A 17,686-nucleotide genomic window follows, 5' to 3' on the forward strand; every position below is an offset into this window, starting at 1 on the left:
TAACGGTTGAAATTTCTTTCTCCAATTTTTTCTCTCGTGCAACTCTGAGTTTTGAGTTTTGTATCCACCTCATTTTTGTCTGCCAGACTTAAAATGAGCTTGCAAAACGAATCGACGGATAAACATCACGGTGGCCCACCCCGCATCCTTGCACAAGAACTTCTCGCAAATCCGCGACCCCCGCGAGGACGGTCAGAGCTCAAAGGGAAAGCCGCAGATGCATTGAACTGTCCACCTGTGCGAAAGGTCATCAAGAAAATACTTTCATATGCTGGGCCGCGAACATCCGGACGTCCAAACCCCCCAAACACACAACTCACCCAACGGGCAACATGGTCTCCCTATCTGGTGCCAATGTCAACGCTGAGAATCCGCTCCAACAGTCAGACCGAGCATCGTACGGGCCAACTTCGGCTCGTGTGAGCCACGGCCCATCGCGTCCCAAACCCTAAAACCAGCTAGAGAGCCTCCATAAAATCGCCGCTCCCTCACCCCGCCGCCCTCTTTTTTACCTCACCCCACGACTTGAAATTCCCATTTTGCCCCAGGCACGAATCCCAATGACAACTCTATCCTCCTCTCTCAACCACTTCCTTCCCCGCTCCCGCCTCCTCTCCACCACCACCACCGCGACTGCCACGTCTCGCTCAATCTCCATCAGTCGCGCAAAATCCAAGCTCCGATCCGAGCACGACCCAGACAAAGCTCTCGCCGTCTACTCCTCCGTCGTGGCCCACCTCCAGTCCCCCGTCGCCTCCCGCTACGCCCTCGATCTCACCGTCCGTCGCCTGGCCAAGTCCCACCGCTACTTCGACATCGAATCCCTCGTCGAGTCCCAGAAATCAGATCCCAAAATCACCCAAGAGCCCTTCCTCCTCACCCTCATCCTCACCTACGGCCGAGCCGGCATGCTCGACCAGGCCATCCAAAATTTCCAACAGTTGGACTCCCTCGGCACCTCGCGGTCCGCTGTCTCCTCAAGAAGTGTTAGGATTGATGGATGAGATGGCCTCCTCGGGGCTGAAGCCTGATACGATTAGCTATAATTATCTCATGACGTGTTACTGTAAGAATGGGAAGATGGACGAGGCGAAGAAAGTTTACTAGGGTTTGGAGGAGAAACGGTGTCTGCCAAATGCCAAAACGTAGGAATGGGGATTTCGATGCGGGGTTGGAATTTTCAAGGCCAGTGTGAAGAAGAACAAGATTCCGAATTTTGGGAAGACAAGGGTTTGGTTGAGGGGCTGGTTAAGAATTCGGAGGTGGTGAAGGCGAAGGGGTTGATTTGAGAGGTGAAGAAGAGGTGGTTGATAGTCTGAATTGTTAAAGGAGAAGCAGCGGTCAAAGGATCGCAAAGTACGGTACTTATCTCTCCTTTATTAGAGTTTCTTTTCTTATTATTATTATTATTATTTTTTATACAAGTTTTGTATTGTCTGTTTGCTTGTTATAATTTTAGTATAAATAATATAAAGATTAAGGGCAAAGAGAGAGTATTAATGCCCTCAATCTATATATTATTTATATAAAAATTATAACAAGCAAAAAGAGAATTCAGCCCTTGTCCTAACATGAAATAAACTAAGAAAAGAAACTCTAATAATGGAGAGAGTCGGATGATGCGTCTGTTGCGATCCTTTGACCTCTTCTCCTTCAACAAAGGTTTCCCAAGAGTTCTTTGAATGTGTGGAAGAAGGTTGAGGAAGAACTTGGGTTGAATGATGAGAGTAGTAAGGGAAGTGGTCAGGCGGTAGCTACATCATAGTTGAAATTCTTATTTGGTGTGGCGATTCGATTACCCATAATGCAATTAGATAGAATTGGGATTGATTGATATAAGGTATTCAATTATCTCATGGGTTTTACCCTCATTGGGTTTGAGTGGAGGATGTTATCTGCAAGATGTGGACATTTCGTCACTTTTTTTTTTATTAGTCTGAGTGGTATGGTTAGTGGTGAGGAAATTTTAGCTCGAATCACTTGAATCCAAAATATTGGTGACTTGCAGAGGAATAGAAGCATGAAAATGGTGCCGTATGGAGAATTGGGTTGGCCCCGAAAGCTGGAATTTGATCGGCCTAGCCAACTATCTTCTACTTCAAAAAGGTATGGTACGATATCTTGATCTTCCTGATTTAGCTACTTACATGTTCGCGTTTGGCATGGAATTGGTAGATATCTCTGGCTATGCCCAAATCCCCAACTTCTAACGTGATTCAACCTAAACAATTGCTTGGCTGCATCCCTTTCATGTTAGTTAGATGGGGATGGGTTGTAGGGTACTATTTATTTAGTAAAAGAACTACCTTTGGTTGCCTACATTATATGACTGTTTTCCTGCCTTTTGACCATAAAAAGACATGAGCCGATGAGCATATGTGTTTCTTGTGATCCTTGTCCAGTAGATCTGTGTACTATCCTCACGTTTTTGGTGTGTGCTTGCAGAGCACAGTCCAATGATCTAGACCGTTGATCCGATACATCCCCAATGTATTGACAATCTTCCAGAAGTTCTCCAGGTTTGGTATTCCATCTGTCTGATTTTAGGCCTTTCCATAGCTGAATGTGAAATGTTGCTGTGGTTCATTTCTCAACCTTCCTTTTGCATGCAACAATAGAAGGGTTAGTTTTGTCCTGTCGAGGAGATTTTACTGGACCATGGATCTCTCCCATGGTGTGCCGTAAAGGCCGTTAGGTAAAGGTAACGGTGACAACCTTTACACTTTATGGGGTCGTGACGGATGTAACAACCATTATGGTAAAAATGACGCATAACTGCCATTAACCACCTGTTACGCCTCCTGTAAAGGCCGTAACAACTCCGTAATGGTCTGTTATGGGTTATGTATAGGTTTTTCGGATTTTTTTTCTTCAACATTACAGGGCAGATATAGGTTTTTCAAGGTTTTTTTTTTCCCCAATAAAAAAGATACTGTAATGGCTGTTATGGGGGCCAATAAGAGCCGTTACGACACGTATCATAAAGGCAACGGTGGTGGCCGTTATGGCCACCAATGCGAATACCTTTTCCATAGTACCAACTAAGGACCCAATGATGCTACACGCATCCTAATGTTGAAACATTGTTTTAAGTAGCACATAGCGACATAGCGTGGAGCATGGCATTCACCACTCTGAAACATGAGGCATAGGCTAAATAGTATGTAGCTTACGCTACACACTTCTTCTAGATTTTTAATCAAGGTTTTGCTTGGTTGCATAATTTTCATGATATTTTGCACCAAATTAGACAGATTAATAATGAAAAATGACCTAAAGTAATAGGAAATGGCATTGATTAAGTACAAAAGTAAAGAGAGCAATGAAACTGATTTAATACTGTTACTCGTATTATTATACTAAAAGCATTGAAAATATTAACTATTTTTTATATTGAAAATAAAAAATATATAACAAATCATTGAAAACATTAATTGATTTTAATGCTGTAGTGAAAATAACTTGTAATGTGAGCCACATAGTGTGTAACGTAGTCTATGTAGTGTCTAGAGTATGCAAATCGTCATTTAGTTTAGACTACATGTGATTTAAGCTATTTTCATGAGCTATGTAGCATTACGATTAAGCTATGCTACGCAGCATAAGCTACACGCTACATAGTGTAGCATTACGATTAAGCTATGCTACACAGCATAAGCTACACACTACATAGTGTAAGGTATTTAAAACACTGTAGAAAGGAAGATGTAGAATGAGGGGGGAGAATATAACACACAAACAAAATGCCTTCAGTACGCGGTCCTAGAACCCTTTAGCCAACCATAGAAGGAAGAAAAGATGAAATAAGGCAAAAACATTTATCCTTCCATGTAAAGGCCTAGAACCCTTTGGTCACACAATCCGGTCCCTCATTCTTCAATTTCTACCAAACTTGCCCACCAATCGCCATGGGGTCTACCAAGTAAAAGAAGGGGTGGTTGAAAATGAGGATCAAATTGACCTCCTGTGATGAAGTCACTGTGATGCCATGATGAAACCAGCAGGGGGTTTTTCCATGCATGTCCATTCGGCATAAAACTGGGGGGCTTAGCCTATGGATATTTCCAGGAATTTTATTAATTTTTAATTGAGTTCAGAAGTTTCAAGATAGGTCTTTCATTGTGGCAATACTTTTGTCTTCGTCAAGGAAGAGTAGGGAGCAAGTTATATTGCGTGCTTTGCAAGTTTCGTTTCAAAAGACGAAAAGAGGTTGGTTCGAGGAAAATTGGTGGGCAAGTTTGGATTGAGGATTGTACAATCCCTCTTTTTTAGGTCATGTCCCTTTATTTTGCTAAGTAAGCTTGGGCTAGATGGGAAATAAGCTGTATTCTTCTGCCTCTTGAAGCAATTGTCATGCTCTTAGATTCTAAACTGTGGGTTGATGAGACTGATCATGTTGTCTTTATAATTCTGTCTGTAATTTCAAGGGTCCTTGCACTGCATTGCCCATCTCATTCTCTTTTTGGTACCTCAAGAACAAGAAATGTAGTCTTATGCTTCTCCGATCTGAGTTTCTGAGCTTGAAGGCCACTGTCTGAAACAGTCCTACATCACCAAAAGAAAATGGGAAAGAATGGAAAAGGATGCCTTACCTAGTTTAGGAAGAACCACAGTTCTATTAATGCGGTTTTCTCTATCAAGTGCTTCTGTTTGTTATTTCAATCCCACTATCTCTTTCTTTGAATTTAATTGAGCGGCCTGTCTTACAACCAATCACGAATCACTTCCTTGCCGAATCCTTTGTTTTATTTGTCCCTCAATCAAGATATTGCAGCTGAGTATTCAGCGTGCTCAGTATCTGAGAAACCTAAACAAATTGGAAAAAACTTTCAAATTCATTGCACAATGAACCAGTCTTGGTTTGTTGCCACTCCATTGTAGATGTGGTTATACAGTTGGTGATCCTGCACCATCCATGTGGTGGGCCCGTCTGTGGATAGCCTATGGAACTAAAACAACACCTATTGAAGGATCCTGGCCATGCAATAAATAGATTTCTCCCTTTTTATGCTTACTGCTATATGGAGGCCACAAATGTAACAGATAGAGATAGGGTAGCCCTTTTGTTGTGATTATTCTATCATTGCCTGTCAGTGAACCACAGTATGGCCTAACAAATGGAAAGTCCAGATCCACCCAACTATGCGACCCCTCTGGCTATAGAATTTCACAATGCTACAGGCTTTTCTTTTGGGATTGGGTTTTGATTTTCTTGTTATTGAGAACTAGCATCTGGCATGCCTGCTGCATGAACCCAATTTCCAACTTCTATTCAGTGAGATGGATAGAAAGCTGCCCATTTTGTGCATCTCAGACTAGATTCTCATACAAACTCATGCTAACAGTTCGGATCATTAAACAAGGGGCTCATCTTGTACTAACCAAAATTTAAACGACAGTTTGCAAACTCTTGCCCTGATGTGAATGAGCTATGCAGCATCGAATTAGTGGCTTTTATAAATGAGAGGTTTGGTAGCCCCACATGTCTGACACTGGCGACCTTAATTTTGGGATATAGGGTGAAATTAATGTATGCAATGCTTTGTTAGCACACCTCTAATGACTTGATTAGGCTTCCACATTTTTTTTAGGTTTTGTAAAAAGAGAGTCCTTGTGATGTTTTGAGAATAAGCTCATTTTATAACTATTGCACGTAGGGCCTACTGTGATGCTTTCATGGCATCCACCTGGTCTAGAAGGGCCATGCCACCATGAATCCAGCACATCTGAAAAATCAGGCTGACCCAGCAAACATGTGGGCCACCATGTGAATTGGAGGTTTTTGGGTGGTTGTCTATTATCTTTGGTGCTGTGGTTGCTGTGTTGTTTTTACTTGAACCCATGCATCAAGTGAGCTCCATCATGATGACAGTAAGTCTATATGATCATCAGGTGAGCTGCACCATTGGAAAAAATGAAACCACCCGAAAACCTACCCATATATGATGGTTGGATTGGTCATCTTTGGAGTTTCAACTTTCATGGTTGTGCAATCCCACTCGATGTGTTTGATGCCATACATACACCATCTTGGGAACCACCCACAATATGGGGGTGGATTAGGTGTGGCGCCGGCCTCACCCAAGACGGTATGGCCCTTAACGTGGGGCCCACTTTGATGTATGTATTCCATATCCATTCCGTGCATCTGTTTTCTCATATTATTTTAGGGCATGATTCATAAATGAAGCAGATCCAAGTCTCAGATGGACGACCATACTGTAGGAAACAGTGGGGAATGACCATTAACAACTTATAACAGGCCCCAAAAGTTTTGGATGAGGCTGATGTTTGGTTTTACCCTTCATCCAGGTTTATGTGACCTTATCAACAGGTTTGATGGCAAATAAACATTATGGAAACATTACGATGGGCCCTAGGATTTTTTTAATGGTGGGAGGTTCAATCACAAATGTTTCCTACAACATGGTCCATCTGAGATTTGGATCTTCTTTATTTTTGGGCTCATGCCCTAAAATGATCTGGGAAAACGGATGGATGTCACGGATATAGAATACATAGATCAATGTGGGCCCTGTGTTAAGGGCGGCACTCTCTTGCATGATTCTGGGGCTCACCTAATCCACTACCCCACAAGGTCTGTTGAATGAGCTTGTTTTGCTCAAGCTGAAGAGGATCTGGTGCGCCCTAGTTGAATTTAGATGACATTATCAAGGTGAGCATTATCTCACAAAAATAAAATTTTTGCTTATTATGCAAATGAGATCAGGGAAAAGTTGAATCCATGGTTCAATAGTGCCCTGAAATCCTTATAAGTCAATCAGTGGAGAATCATTAGGCATTTTTTTTCCCCTTGTTTTCTTCCTATCCAAACACACCCTGTAGGGTGGACCGTCGCCAGACTGCACACGTACGTTGCTCATGTAAATCCAGACCTTCCCAACTTTTAACTTGTAAGCCTTGCTGTAAATGGAGAGTGGACCTGGTCTAGAAAGAAATCACACCAAGTAGATGATCCTAACCGGCTATTGGTTGGCCTTATGCCAAATGATTAACAATCACAATTTTTAACGAGGTGAAATCAGACGGTTGGATCAACACATCAGCATGATTTTGAGCTACACTCCGTTGAAAGCAATCTTGACGATTTGGACGGTCTGGATCAATCTGCCCACTTGCCCAGTTTTACGATACGACCGTTGCCTAGGTCTTCAGCCGTTCGGAGTAGCTCAACCTCCAAAGACTTGGTATTCCTATGTTAGGTTTTTGCAATATGGTAAGATGGGGATTTCTCATCTTCCTTCCACGTGCCGCTGGCGTACAGCTATCCAGACCGTTTAAATTGTGTGTGGGGCATGTATCTAAAATCACACTCATCCGTCGATCTTAACCGTCCAGTTAATGGCTTGCAAAAGCGAAAATAGTGAGTGGTCCAAAGTTAAAGGTAAAAATAACTTGTTTAATAATGTCTTTTTGGTTCAATTTTCATGTCTAGTCAGTGATGGACGGACAGAATTGCTGGATCATAAGCAAGTTTGAGAGCCACCTTACGCGCTGGGATACTGAAAAGTATTCCCTGAACCATGCACGTATCCGCTGGTTGAGAGCTCGGAGCTGGCTGAGGGGTCCACTGTGATTTATGGGTTTATCAACACCTTCTATCTATTTTTCTATATAAGCCCAAAAATGAGGAAGATCCAAGGCTCATGTGGACCACACCATAGGGAGTGGTGATCATGACTCCCACCGTTGAAACCTTCAACATGTTCATTACTTCACATAGACCTGGATGAAGTCAGAACACAAATATTGGCTTGATTCAAAACCTCTGCAGCTCCCAACAAGTTTTTAATGGTGTGTGTTTAATCCCTACTGTGTGGTCCACATGAGCCTTGGATTTGCCTAATTCTTTACCTTATATACTAAAATGATATGGAAAAATGGATGGATGGTGTTGATAAACCCACACATCGTGGTGGCTGCTCAGAGCCCGGCCTGTTCCAAGCTCGGGATAGGCGAGTTAGTACATACTCTAGTTCTTTAGAAATCCACTCCGTCCACCCGTTTCCCCGATCATTTTAGGACATGAAACCGAAAATGAGTAGGATCCAGACGTCAAAAGGACCACACGAGTGGGCATTGAACGGCCACTGTTGAAATATTGGTATGGCCACAAGTTTTATATCAGGCTTTTTTTTTTTTTTGTTTGCGTGTGTTTTCAGTTCATCCCCAGTGGGAATGACCCTATAAAACGGCTTGGATGGCATATAAACGTCAATGTGGATCCAGGAAGGTTTCAACGGTAGCATTTCTTTTCCCACTTTTCCCTAATACCATTTTAGTGGTAGATCCGCCTCATTTTTGTCTTGTAAATGAGCTCGTAAAACGATTCGACGGAGAGGATTTCTGACCGACATCATCGTGGAAAGTCCAACTCAGGAACTTGCTGCGAAAGCCATCCACCTCAGGAGTCCCGATCACCGAAACTTCGCGGAAACATCCTCAACAAGAAAAATTTGACCTTTTGCGGAGTAGCTGCAATTTCCTAGTAATTTACTAGTTACTACGTATGGGAAGCGGATTAGCTGGTGTGTGGGACCCACAGAACTTGCTGACCTCAATACACCAGCTAGATAGCTGATGTGTGGTCCACCAGCCAAACCGCTTCATATTTATCATCCGTAATACCTGGTGTATACCCTTTATTCTTAAAAATAAAATAAAAATTATGCGTGTTGAAACCGCCGAAAGACTGGAGAAGCTTCCTTCTTCCAGAGGACGCGGACCAGAGACCCTTAAAACGCGATAAGAGTTGGAGATGAGAAGGCACTTATGTTGGATCCCAGAGGCTGCTGCGCTTCCGCTATATTCATTTCGAATTAGGCCGTTGAAGTCTTAGGATGTCGGTTTCAGCTTACCCGATATCGAATCATGAGGCCCTCAAACCGGCACCGACATTTTCCGAGGCCGATGGTAGTTGGAGCGGAGATTCAAAGTTGTCCTCCATCGTCATTGCGAGCATTCTTTTCCTGACCGCAAACACGGTAGCTGCCGCTGTCCAATCACGCAATGACCTGTCAAGGGTTACCTTTGTCGTATTCCTTATGCTGTTCTTCTGGTGCGTTCATGTTTTCGATCGGCTGCCGCGTGATTCACCAAAGAGGGAGTGGTTAAAGGTCCCGATATGGTCGCTCGCAACGGTGCTCCATGTCATGTTCGCTCGTCGGGTGACCGTGATCATGTCCGGCAGCATGGCATGGCTGGTGTGGGCGATGGCAGGGTCAAGCTGCCTATTCGCTTTCTACTTCTTCTTCATATACCATGAAAAGACTACTGAACGAAACGAAGCGCCGGAACAGAAGCCTTTGCTCTTGAGGGAGGTGTAGTGTCGATTTTGGATGCTGCTTAAATGACTTCATCTTGTGTTGGTTAATTGTAATTATGTATAGAGATTGTATTTGTTGGTTATGGAGATTTTTTCTAATCCTATCTCAAAAAAGAAGATTAGTAACAATCTAAGTAGCCAACAATCGCGATCTCTAACACTTAATTACAATCAACTAAAATAAGATGAAGTCATTTTTAGGTAGCATCCAAAAATATCTTTACTTAAGTACGGATTATGAATTCTCAGTTATTTGAATAAATAAATACTACTGAGAATGAAGTATGTATCGATACCTATTACTTCAAAATAATAATGTGTTTTTCTTTTGGTTTGCTCACAGAACTAGTTTCATGTTTATCTTATTTGGAACATCTTTTAAGCTTGGAAAACGAAAGGATAGTGCATGTAGTACCCCCTAATAACTATTATTACCCATTTCGTGGATCATGAAATTGTAATCAATGGACCAAATTTCATAGCTAATGCCAGTTACCTGTGTGCATATGCAACTTAATTTTCATGTGTAAAGGGTGCATATAGATGGACGGCATGTAAAAAACACATATCAATGGGGGGACCACAGATGTAGTGGATTTTGGAATTCATCATAAATCTCATGGTATTTTCTACAGGGACTAGCTCATATGATATCTGGATTAATCCAATCCTTCCCAATGTTTTCAAACATGGGATGGAATCTACATTGGACTAAATGCAATTCCATACCACCTAATCCCACGCTCCAAACAAGCCATAATGTTTTTGAGATGTATTGAACAAGGGATAGCTTTCAGCTTTAGAAGGGAGGGATAAGGAGAGTTTGGATGAGGTAGGGGTTATCCAATCTCATTCATCTCTCCAATTTCTCAATCATTTATTCTATTTATTCAATTTCAAGTTTAAAATTGAATTTCAAGCCTGGAGGAGAAGTGAAAAGAAGCATTCATAGAGATTCTCGTGTGGGATACACATACATGTAATTGCTCATAAGTGGGCCCGTGCTCCCTCTCAATCACAATGGAATGAGTGCAGTACTGAATGTTCATCTAGATCGTCTCATAACAAAAAAAAATCGCGATCATAAGAATAAGAGATATGGGAACAATTGAAACACTGTTGTCTTCTCACAGGTGTTTGATTACTAAGTAACTACCTTTTTAGTACTTAATAACCGAGCTTTACTATGCTTATCTTGGTCCACATGACTACACTGGATGGAGTTGACTTTCGATTTATAGCACTCAGCTAGCATATGCACTTATTCAATTTATCAAGTTATTTTGAAAATTTGATTTTTCACACATCAATTTTAAATTTTTTTAAAGTAATATTGTAATACATATACTTTTGACATATATATATATATATATATATATATATATATATATATATATATATATATATATATATATATCTATTAAAAACTCAATACTACTGGTCAATACTACTGGTGAATAAGTAATTAAGTGTGTATTAATAGCTATAAAAACTTGAAATAACTATCAAGGGTTCTTTCTCACACAGATGTGTAATTTGGAATTAATCAAACCGCTTTCCTAGCGTAACTAAGTTTTAGCCAATCTAAGGTCATTTATCATCATACACTAAAGTAGCGACCTTCAATCACATCCTTCTATATATAGGATGAGGATAGCTAAGGACAGAGTCACTTATGAGATTAGCTACTCGGATGTTGTAATGAGTATATCAAATTAAAGCAATATATAGATAATAGGTCCGCGCACATTACCACAATCTCATTGTAAAGTAGACTATACTAGAAATATGTCAGGTCTACAATACACTAATTATTACAAATGAGCTATGATTTATCTCATATTCTCACATATTGGTTTTTATTCAAGTTATAACATTAATCGTGTAGAAGAGCAATAGAGCAATTATGTTATTTTGACTTTGATTAGTCTTATCTTCAATTTTTATGGACTGAAGGTGAATATGGTGTTTCATCACTTTTATTCACATCCTCTATTGTTCTCAATAGAGGGCTAGTCACACCTCAATGTATAAATATTACCCCAATTGTACTTCTCTTATACTTTAAGAATTGGTTTACCCATGTGAATGAGTTATTGGCCTACTAACAAAGGTAAAAATCTCTTAAGACCTTAAGAAAAATGTTGATGATCTACATACTTAATCAATACTAAAGAAAAGAAATGGCTATTCATTAATTAAAGATTTTTTAAAAAAATACATCATGCAACCACATCACTGGCTTTTCTCAATCCCATTTGCTTGACGTAAACTTAGAATAGGTCTTTAGCTATAGGCTTTGTCATGGGTCTGCCAACATTTCTTCGATGAGAATGTAACTGAGGATAACCTTTTTATCTCCTACTTGATCACGAATGTAATAATACTTAATCTTAATATGCTTAGTCTTTTTTGTGGTGTTTAGAATCCTTCCCTAAATCATTGGTGGAGGTGATGTCTATCCTTAATGATACTTAGCTCACGGATGCCCGATACAACACTTAGACCTTATAAGAAATTTTCAACCTCATCAACACTCTTGAACAATAAGCACAACATGCAATGTACTTGATATTCATAGATAAAAGGGTTGTGAATGTCTATTTCTTATTCGACCATGATATAGCTCTCCCTTCAAGCAAAAATATATAGTCTGAAGTTGACTTTTTCTAGTTGGCGTCATTATCTTAAGCGACATCAAAGTATCATTTAAGCTTGAGATTCATGGCTTTATAACATAACATCATGTCATTGGTCCATCTACAGTAATGAAATATGGATTTGATTGCTTGCCAATGAGACTGTACCAGGTTATTCTAATAATGACTAACTATGCTAACTAAATAATTAATATCTAGTCCAATGTAAAGCATGGTATATATTAAACCGCCTGCTATGTTTGTATGAGGTACTGAGGACATGATCAATTTATCAACTTCAGTATGTGGACATGACTTCTTATATTACTTGGCAATTTTTTCATAAGGATTTCAACATCTTTTGAATTTTTCATCTTAAACCGCTATGAGATTATTATTTTTTGCATGTAGATAGCTTGAAACAAGTCCAAAAATTCCTTAAAACGGTCTTTAGTGATCTTTAACTGAGAATAAAGTTAGCTTCATGAAAATCTTTAATCTCAAAGTTCGAGAAAATACAATATTTAATCGTTATCAACAATTACATATGATATTATATATGAAAATAGTGATATTAGAAAAGATCTTTCAGACTGATACACATGCATAATGATCTTCTTTATTTATTGTGGATCTGAAAGTGGTGATGGCTAGGAAAAATGTTATGTTGCACTACCTTGAAGGTTGCTTTAACCTATAGATAGATTTAAACAGTTTGCACTACCTTGAAGGTTGCTTTAACCTATAGATAGATTTAAACAGTTTGCAAACCTTCTTTGAATTTTTTAATTATTATTTTTAAAATCATTTTCCATGGATTGTTGTATGTATATCTTTTAATATAAATCACCATTTAAGAATGCAATCATCACATTAATTCGATACAACTCTGTCCAAACTGGTGATAATTGATAAGATCATATGGATTAAGGAGAATTTTGCAACAAGTGAAAGAGTTTCCTTATCATCAATGCTCTCTTTTCGCGTGAAACCTTTAGCAATTAATCTTACTTTGTACTTATCTACTATATAATTTTCCTTTCTTTTGATCTTGCGCATTTGCTTGTTGCCTATTGCTTCATTAATGTGAGTCAGATTTACAAGTTTTCATACTTTATTCATTTTCATAGATGCAATTTCTCTTCGTCCATGGCAGCTACAAAATCAACCGAATTTGAAGACAATAACGCACATTGATATGAATCCAGTTCATCATCGTCAATTGTAATGCAAGAATGGTTCACCATCAATGTGGAAGTATTTTTTGAAAATCAATCATCTTTTGCCTTTTGACATAATTCAGGAACCTGCTGAGGTATACTTCCACTATTTTGACGAACTATGGGAGCATCTCCATTGTGAGAAGTGGAACTCTCGCTCTCTTGAGATACATAAAAAGTTTTAAAAGTTTTATTTCAACTTCTTACTTCTTTTGGCTGGGATATCTATCTTTGATGAAGGTTATGTCGCAAGATTTGATCTTAGTTAATCCTAAATGGTTCTCAAGAATTAAAACATATCCCTTTAAGTGTATAGGGTACTTGAGAAATATGTACTCAATGGTTTTTCCATCAAGTTTACCTCTATAAGGAGCCAACATGAAAATATATCCCAAAGATTCCCAGATGCCATAGGTTGGCTAGGGAAGAAATCCTCATAGTCCTCATCTCACATGGGATCTTGGGATGGATTTTAACAGAATTATGTTAAAACATAGACAGTTGTAAGCAGTGTGTCTCCCTAGAATGTGTCATCATCGATCAACCATGTCCAACAGTATCACGTTTCTTTTCTTTATAACTTCATTTTGCTGCGGGGTGTAAGTCATGATGTAATGTCGGACGGTGCTAACATTTTCATAGTATGATTTGAATGCTTTAGATGTATACTTGTTACCTCTATCAAATTTAAGGATATTAATATTTTTCTCTAGCTAATTTTTCACTTTAACTTTATATCTGAGAAATAGTCGAAAGCCTCAGGTTTATGTGAAATGAGAAACACAAATGCATAATAGGATAATTGTCAATGAAAGTGATGTAGTATTGGCATCCATTTTTAATATTTACTTTTAGAGATCCACAAATATCTAAATGAACTATCTCTACTAGATCATTAAACCTAAGTATGTTAGAAAACAGATATCTTACATATTTTTCCAAACATACAATGTTCATAAATGATAGATTGACTCTGGATAAATATTCTAATAGACCAGATCAAGCTAGTCTTTCAGACAATCATTTTAAATGTGACCTAACCTCACATGTTATTTATAGATTTAGATACAACCAATTCTTTTGACATAAGAAATAAAGCAAAAGATGCATCAGTACAATGTACATAAAAAATAAATAAATTTGAAATTAAATTACCATTATAAAGATCGCGTTATTCAGTCTTAAAGAATTTTAGTATTCAAAAAATGAGTATTAAAACAATTTGCAAACAACTTAGAAACATAAATCAAATTTCAACATATGATCGGTGCATAAAAAGTATCACAAGAGATTATCGTTCACCCTACGCACATATGGAGATGGTAGATATCAATCTTTAGCATGTCGTCAGCGGCACATATACACATTATAGCTCTCTGTGGCTACAAGTCGGAATTTCTCGAGTCTTTTGCGATATTTTATCACAGACTTTGTTGCACTTGATTCTAAAATTCACTTGTTAGATAAAAGTTTCAATTGTAAACATTTTATAACAAATGCCTGTAAACAAAATATGAGGTGATATAAGAATTATTGTATTTTTATTAATGCACTGAAGGGCATAATAACTAATGTTTCTGCAAACGAAGTAAATCATGTTGGGCATTTTCTACTTTTTCTTTCCTTTTCTCTTCTTGAAATTGGAAGTGTCATAGGCTTCTATTCCTAGTTATTCTTTTTTGCCTTCATGTGACCATTTGACCATCTCTTGGTAGCTGCTTGTGGGACTATGCTAAACATTAAAATAGAATTCTTGTGGTTCATCATCTTTTTTTATGGGGGCCCACAAGTCGAGCAAGGAACATTGACAATCTTATAGTTTTCGTCAATTTGACCCAGTGTTCTAAGCTTAGCTGTCATACACTCCATTTTCAGATATGATCCTTAATGGAATAAGCAACTGGAATTGTATACTCCATAACTCTAGTTCCATTACCCTAACATGTGCATCTGACTTCGATGCATAGGTGCATCCCAAATTCCTTTAATGGTCTCATATACTTCATTCATAAGTATGAGCTCCCCGTAGTAGTTATGAGGATGTTTGATGTAGGACGGCCTAATCCAACCTTAAATGAACATGGTATTTGAAAGGAACAGATTTATGTAATCTTTAAAAACAAATTAAAAAAATCAGCCTTATACATCATAAACACAAGAAAGAAATAAGGTTAATGCAGTAATGATTATGGCCATCCATCACAAACACAAAGTATTGAATCTTAAAATCTGAATTTAGTTGGATTCGACGAAAGATAGAACTTTCTTCTTACAATAGGTCCGTCTAACAATCCAAGTGGATTTTTTTAATCCAGAAAATATGAATTTTCTGGATTGAAAAATCTGAAAAATTCAGAAAAAATTAGTGGTTCTTCAAATTTAGGCTTTGGGTGATGGGATTTGAAGAATGTCAGAATATATAAATGTGGGGCTGAAAATCTTTTAAGATCTAATGATTTAGATAAAAAGAAACAAGATCGGCTTCTACATCTAAAGATTTTACGAGAAAATGAAGAAAATAGGGTTAAAGAAAATAGCACCTTGAGAAAAGAAAGAAGGAAAGAGAAGTAGATGATGAGAAATCACTTTCCTGGGCGTCGTGCCTTCTTCTAATCACTGGAAGTTGAAGACGACGAAATTGTTAGAAGCAAATGTTCTCTTCTTCTTCTTTTTTTCCGTAAAACATAACATAACATTCTTTAGGTTTAGGGTAAAACACCCTTATAAATTCGTAATTACATAAAATTACCAAAATACCCTTATTAAAAAAAAATTTAAAAAAAGAAAGAGAAATTCGCACAAAAATTGTGCGCAAACTGTCTCAAAACTTAAATAAATCAAATGTTCATAAACTAAATTCAAATTCAAGATGCCCGATGAGCCCTGATGATAGCGTCGTGAAGGTGGTGCAATGAAGGTGAGTCGTGACGATGCAACGGTCCCAATTACACAATCATCACGATCCAATGGTCCAAATGTCTCCTTCAAGCAATTTACACATGTCACGAACACATGTGTAAGATCTTCAACCTTTAGAGACCCGACCCGTACCCATCATCTAATCACATTGATACGGGTAACACACCTCCTACGTTGATATATTTTGAATAGCCCGATGTCCACATCAACTCCCCTCAGCTGAGAAGAGCTCGGCTTCGGTGAGATAAAACTCTTATACCTTTCTAATCTGGATCTAGCCTCTGCAACTCCGCTTCTGTCAACCATGTACAGTCAAATGATGGTCTGTTCTTCCACTTCATTAAGTACCTCTGAAATCCATCGTCTCGAGTGAAAACAATTTGCTCATCTACAATTCCTTTAATTTCTTTTCTTTTCTTAGGTATAGTAGGCATAGGTGGTGTAGGTTGGGAAGAAAATTCAGAAATTGGCCAATGGTTTGGAACAAAATTAGCGTCTATGAGATGGGGCTTGAACAAGGCATTAGATCATCCACATTGAATGTTGAATTAATTACCATGCGAGGTGGAAGATCTATCACATACGCATTGGACCCAATCTTTTTCAGAATCTTAAATGGTCCAGTGCTGCGTGCTTGTAACTTCTTAATAGTACTTTTCGAGAACCGTTCTGGCTTCATCCTAACCATTACATAATCACCCTCATTAAATTCTTGAATTCTACGATATGACTCAGCTGATATTTTGTAATGTTCATTATTAGCATTTATCCGTCTCCTAATCTTTGCATGCAATTCATGAATGTGACGGGAAAATGCATCGACTGACTCTGAGGTTCTTTGGGTGATTGACATATGTAATAAATATATGGGTAGTCTAGGTTTGTAACCACTAATAATCTCGAATGGACTCGTACTCCTAGACCTATTAACTGAACTGTTATATGCAAACTTGGCGACTGGCAGGAGTAAATCTCAAGTTTTAATATGTTCACCCACCAAACATCGTATTAGATTTTTGAGACTTTGATTCACAACTTCAGTTTGGCCACCAGTTTAAGGATGGTAGGCTGACGAGAACTGGAGTCTCATGCCCATTATGTGCCATAATGTCTTCTAAACATAACTAGTAAACCGGACATCCCTATCAGACATTATGGTCTTAGGCAAACCATGTAATCGAATGCAGCCAACATGAATTTTCATTACATCTCTTTTTTCTTTTTCTTTTTTTTTTTTTCTTTTTTTTCTTTTTGCTTTACACCACTCTTTTGAGCTTATTTTCTTCTCTAGGCTCGTGATTTTTAGTCCATTATTTATTTATTTATTTATAATCTCGATTGTCGACCCCAATTCGAGGCCTCTTACCCTCAGTCTTCATCTCCGACATCATCTTCACCATAGCAAACATCCATCACATTGCCACTCACCTCCTTTGTATACCTCTGGCGATGTATCTTCTCCCTACCAGGCTTTTGACAAGATGTAATTTTCATTTATATTGGGCTTTTGGACTTGACTTGTTATTATGTCGGACATTACAGACTACTTTCTCTTATAATAT

At 38.5% G+C, this 17,686-nt stretch overlaps 1 protein-coding gene and 1 long non-coding RNA gene across 4 annotated transcripts; both read left to right on the forward strand.

Annotated features, from left to right (window-relative positions):
• Positions 1-403: 403 nt before the first annotated feature.
• On the forward strand, positions 404-1,391 carry LOC131242964 (small ribosomal subunit protein mL103 (rPPR7)-like). The gene has a single exon (XM_058241975.1). The coding sequence runs from the start codon at positions 561-563 to the stop codon at positions 1,002-1,004; it is 444 nt and encodes a 147-aa protein (XP_058097958.1). The 5' UTR covers positions 404-560; the 3' UTR covers positions 1,005-1,391.
• A 28-nt stretch (positions 1,392-1,419) lies between these two features.
• LOC131242965 (uncharacterized) lies at positions 1,420-13,502 on the forward strand. Of its 3 annotated transcripts, none has more exons than XR_009169788.1 (3): positions 1,429-2,106; positions 2,446-2,519; positions 13,116-13,502. It is a non-coding gene; the product is annotated as an uncharacterized LOC131242965 (long non-coding RNA). The 3 variants fall into 3 exon arrangements; XR_009169787.1 differs by having other exon boundaries at positions 13,142-13,411; XR_009169786.1 differs by lacking the exon at positions 13,116-13,502 and having other exon boundaries at positions 1,420-2,106; positions 2,446-2,635.
• The last annotated feature ends 4,184 nt before the right edge of the window (positions 13,503-17,686 follow it).

Source organism: Magnolia sinica, chromosome 4, assembly GCF_029962835.1.
Source record: "Magnolia sinica isolate HGM2019 chromosome 4, MsV1, whole genome shotgun sequence".
NCBI lineage: Eukaryota > Viridiplantae > Streptophyta > Magnoliopsida > Magnoliales > Magnoliaceae > Magnolia > Magnolia sinica.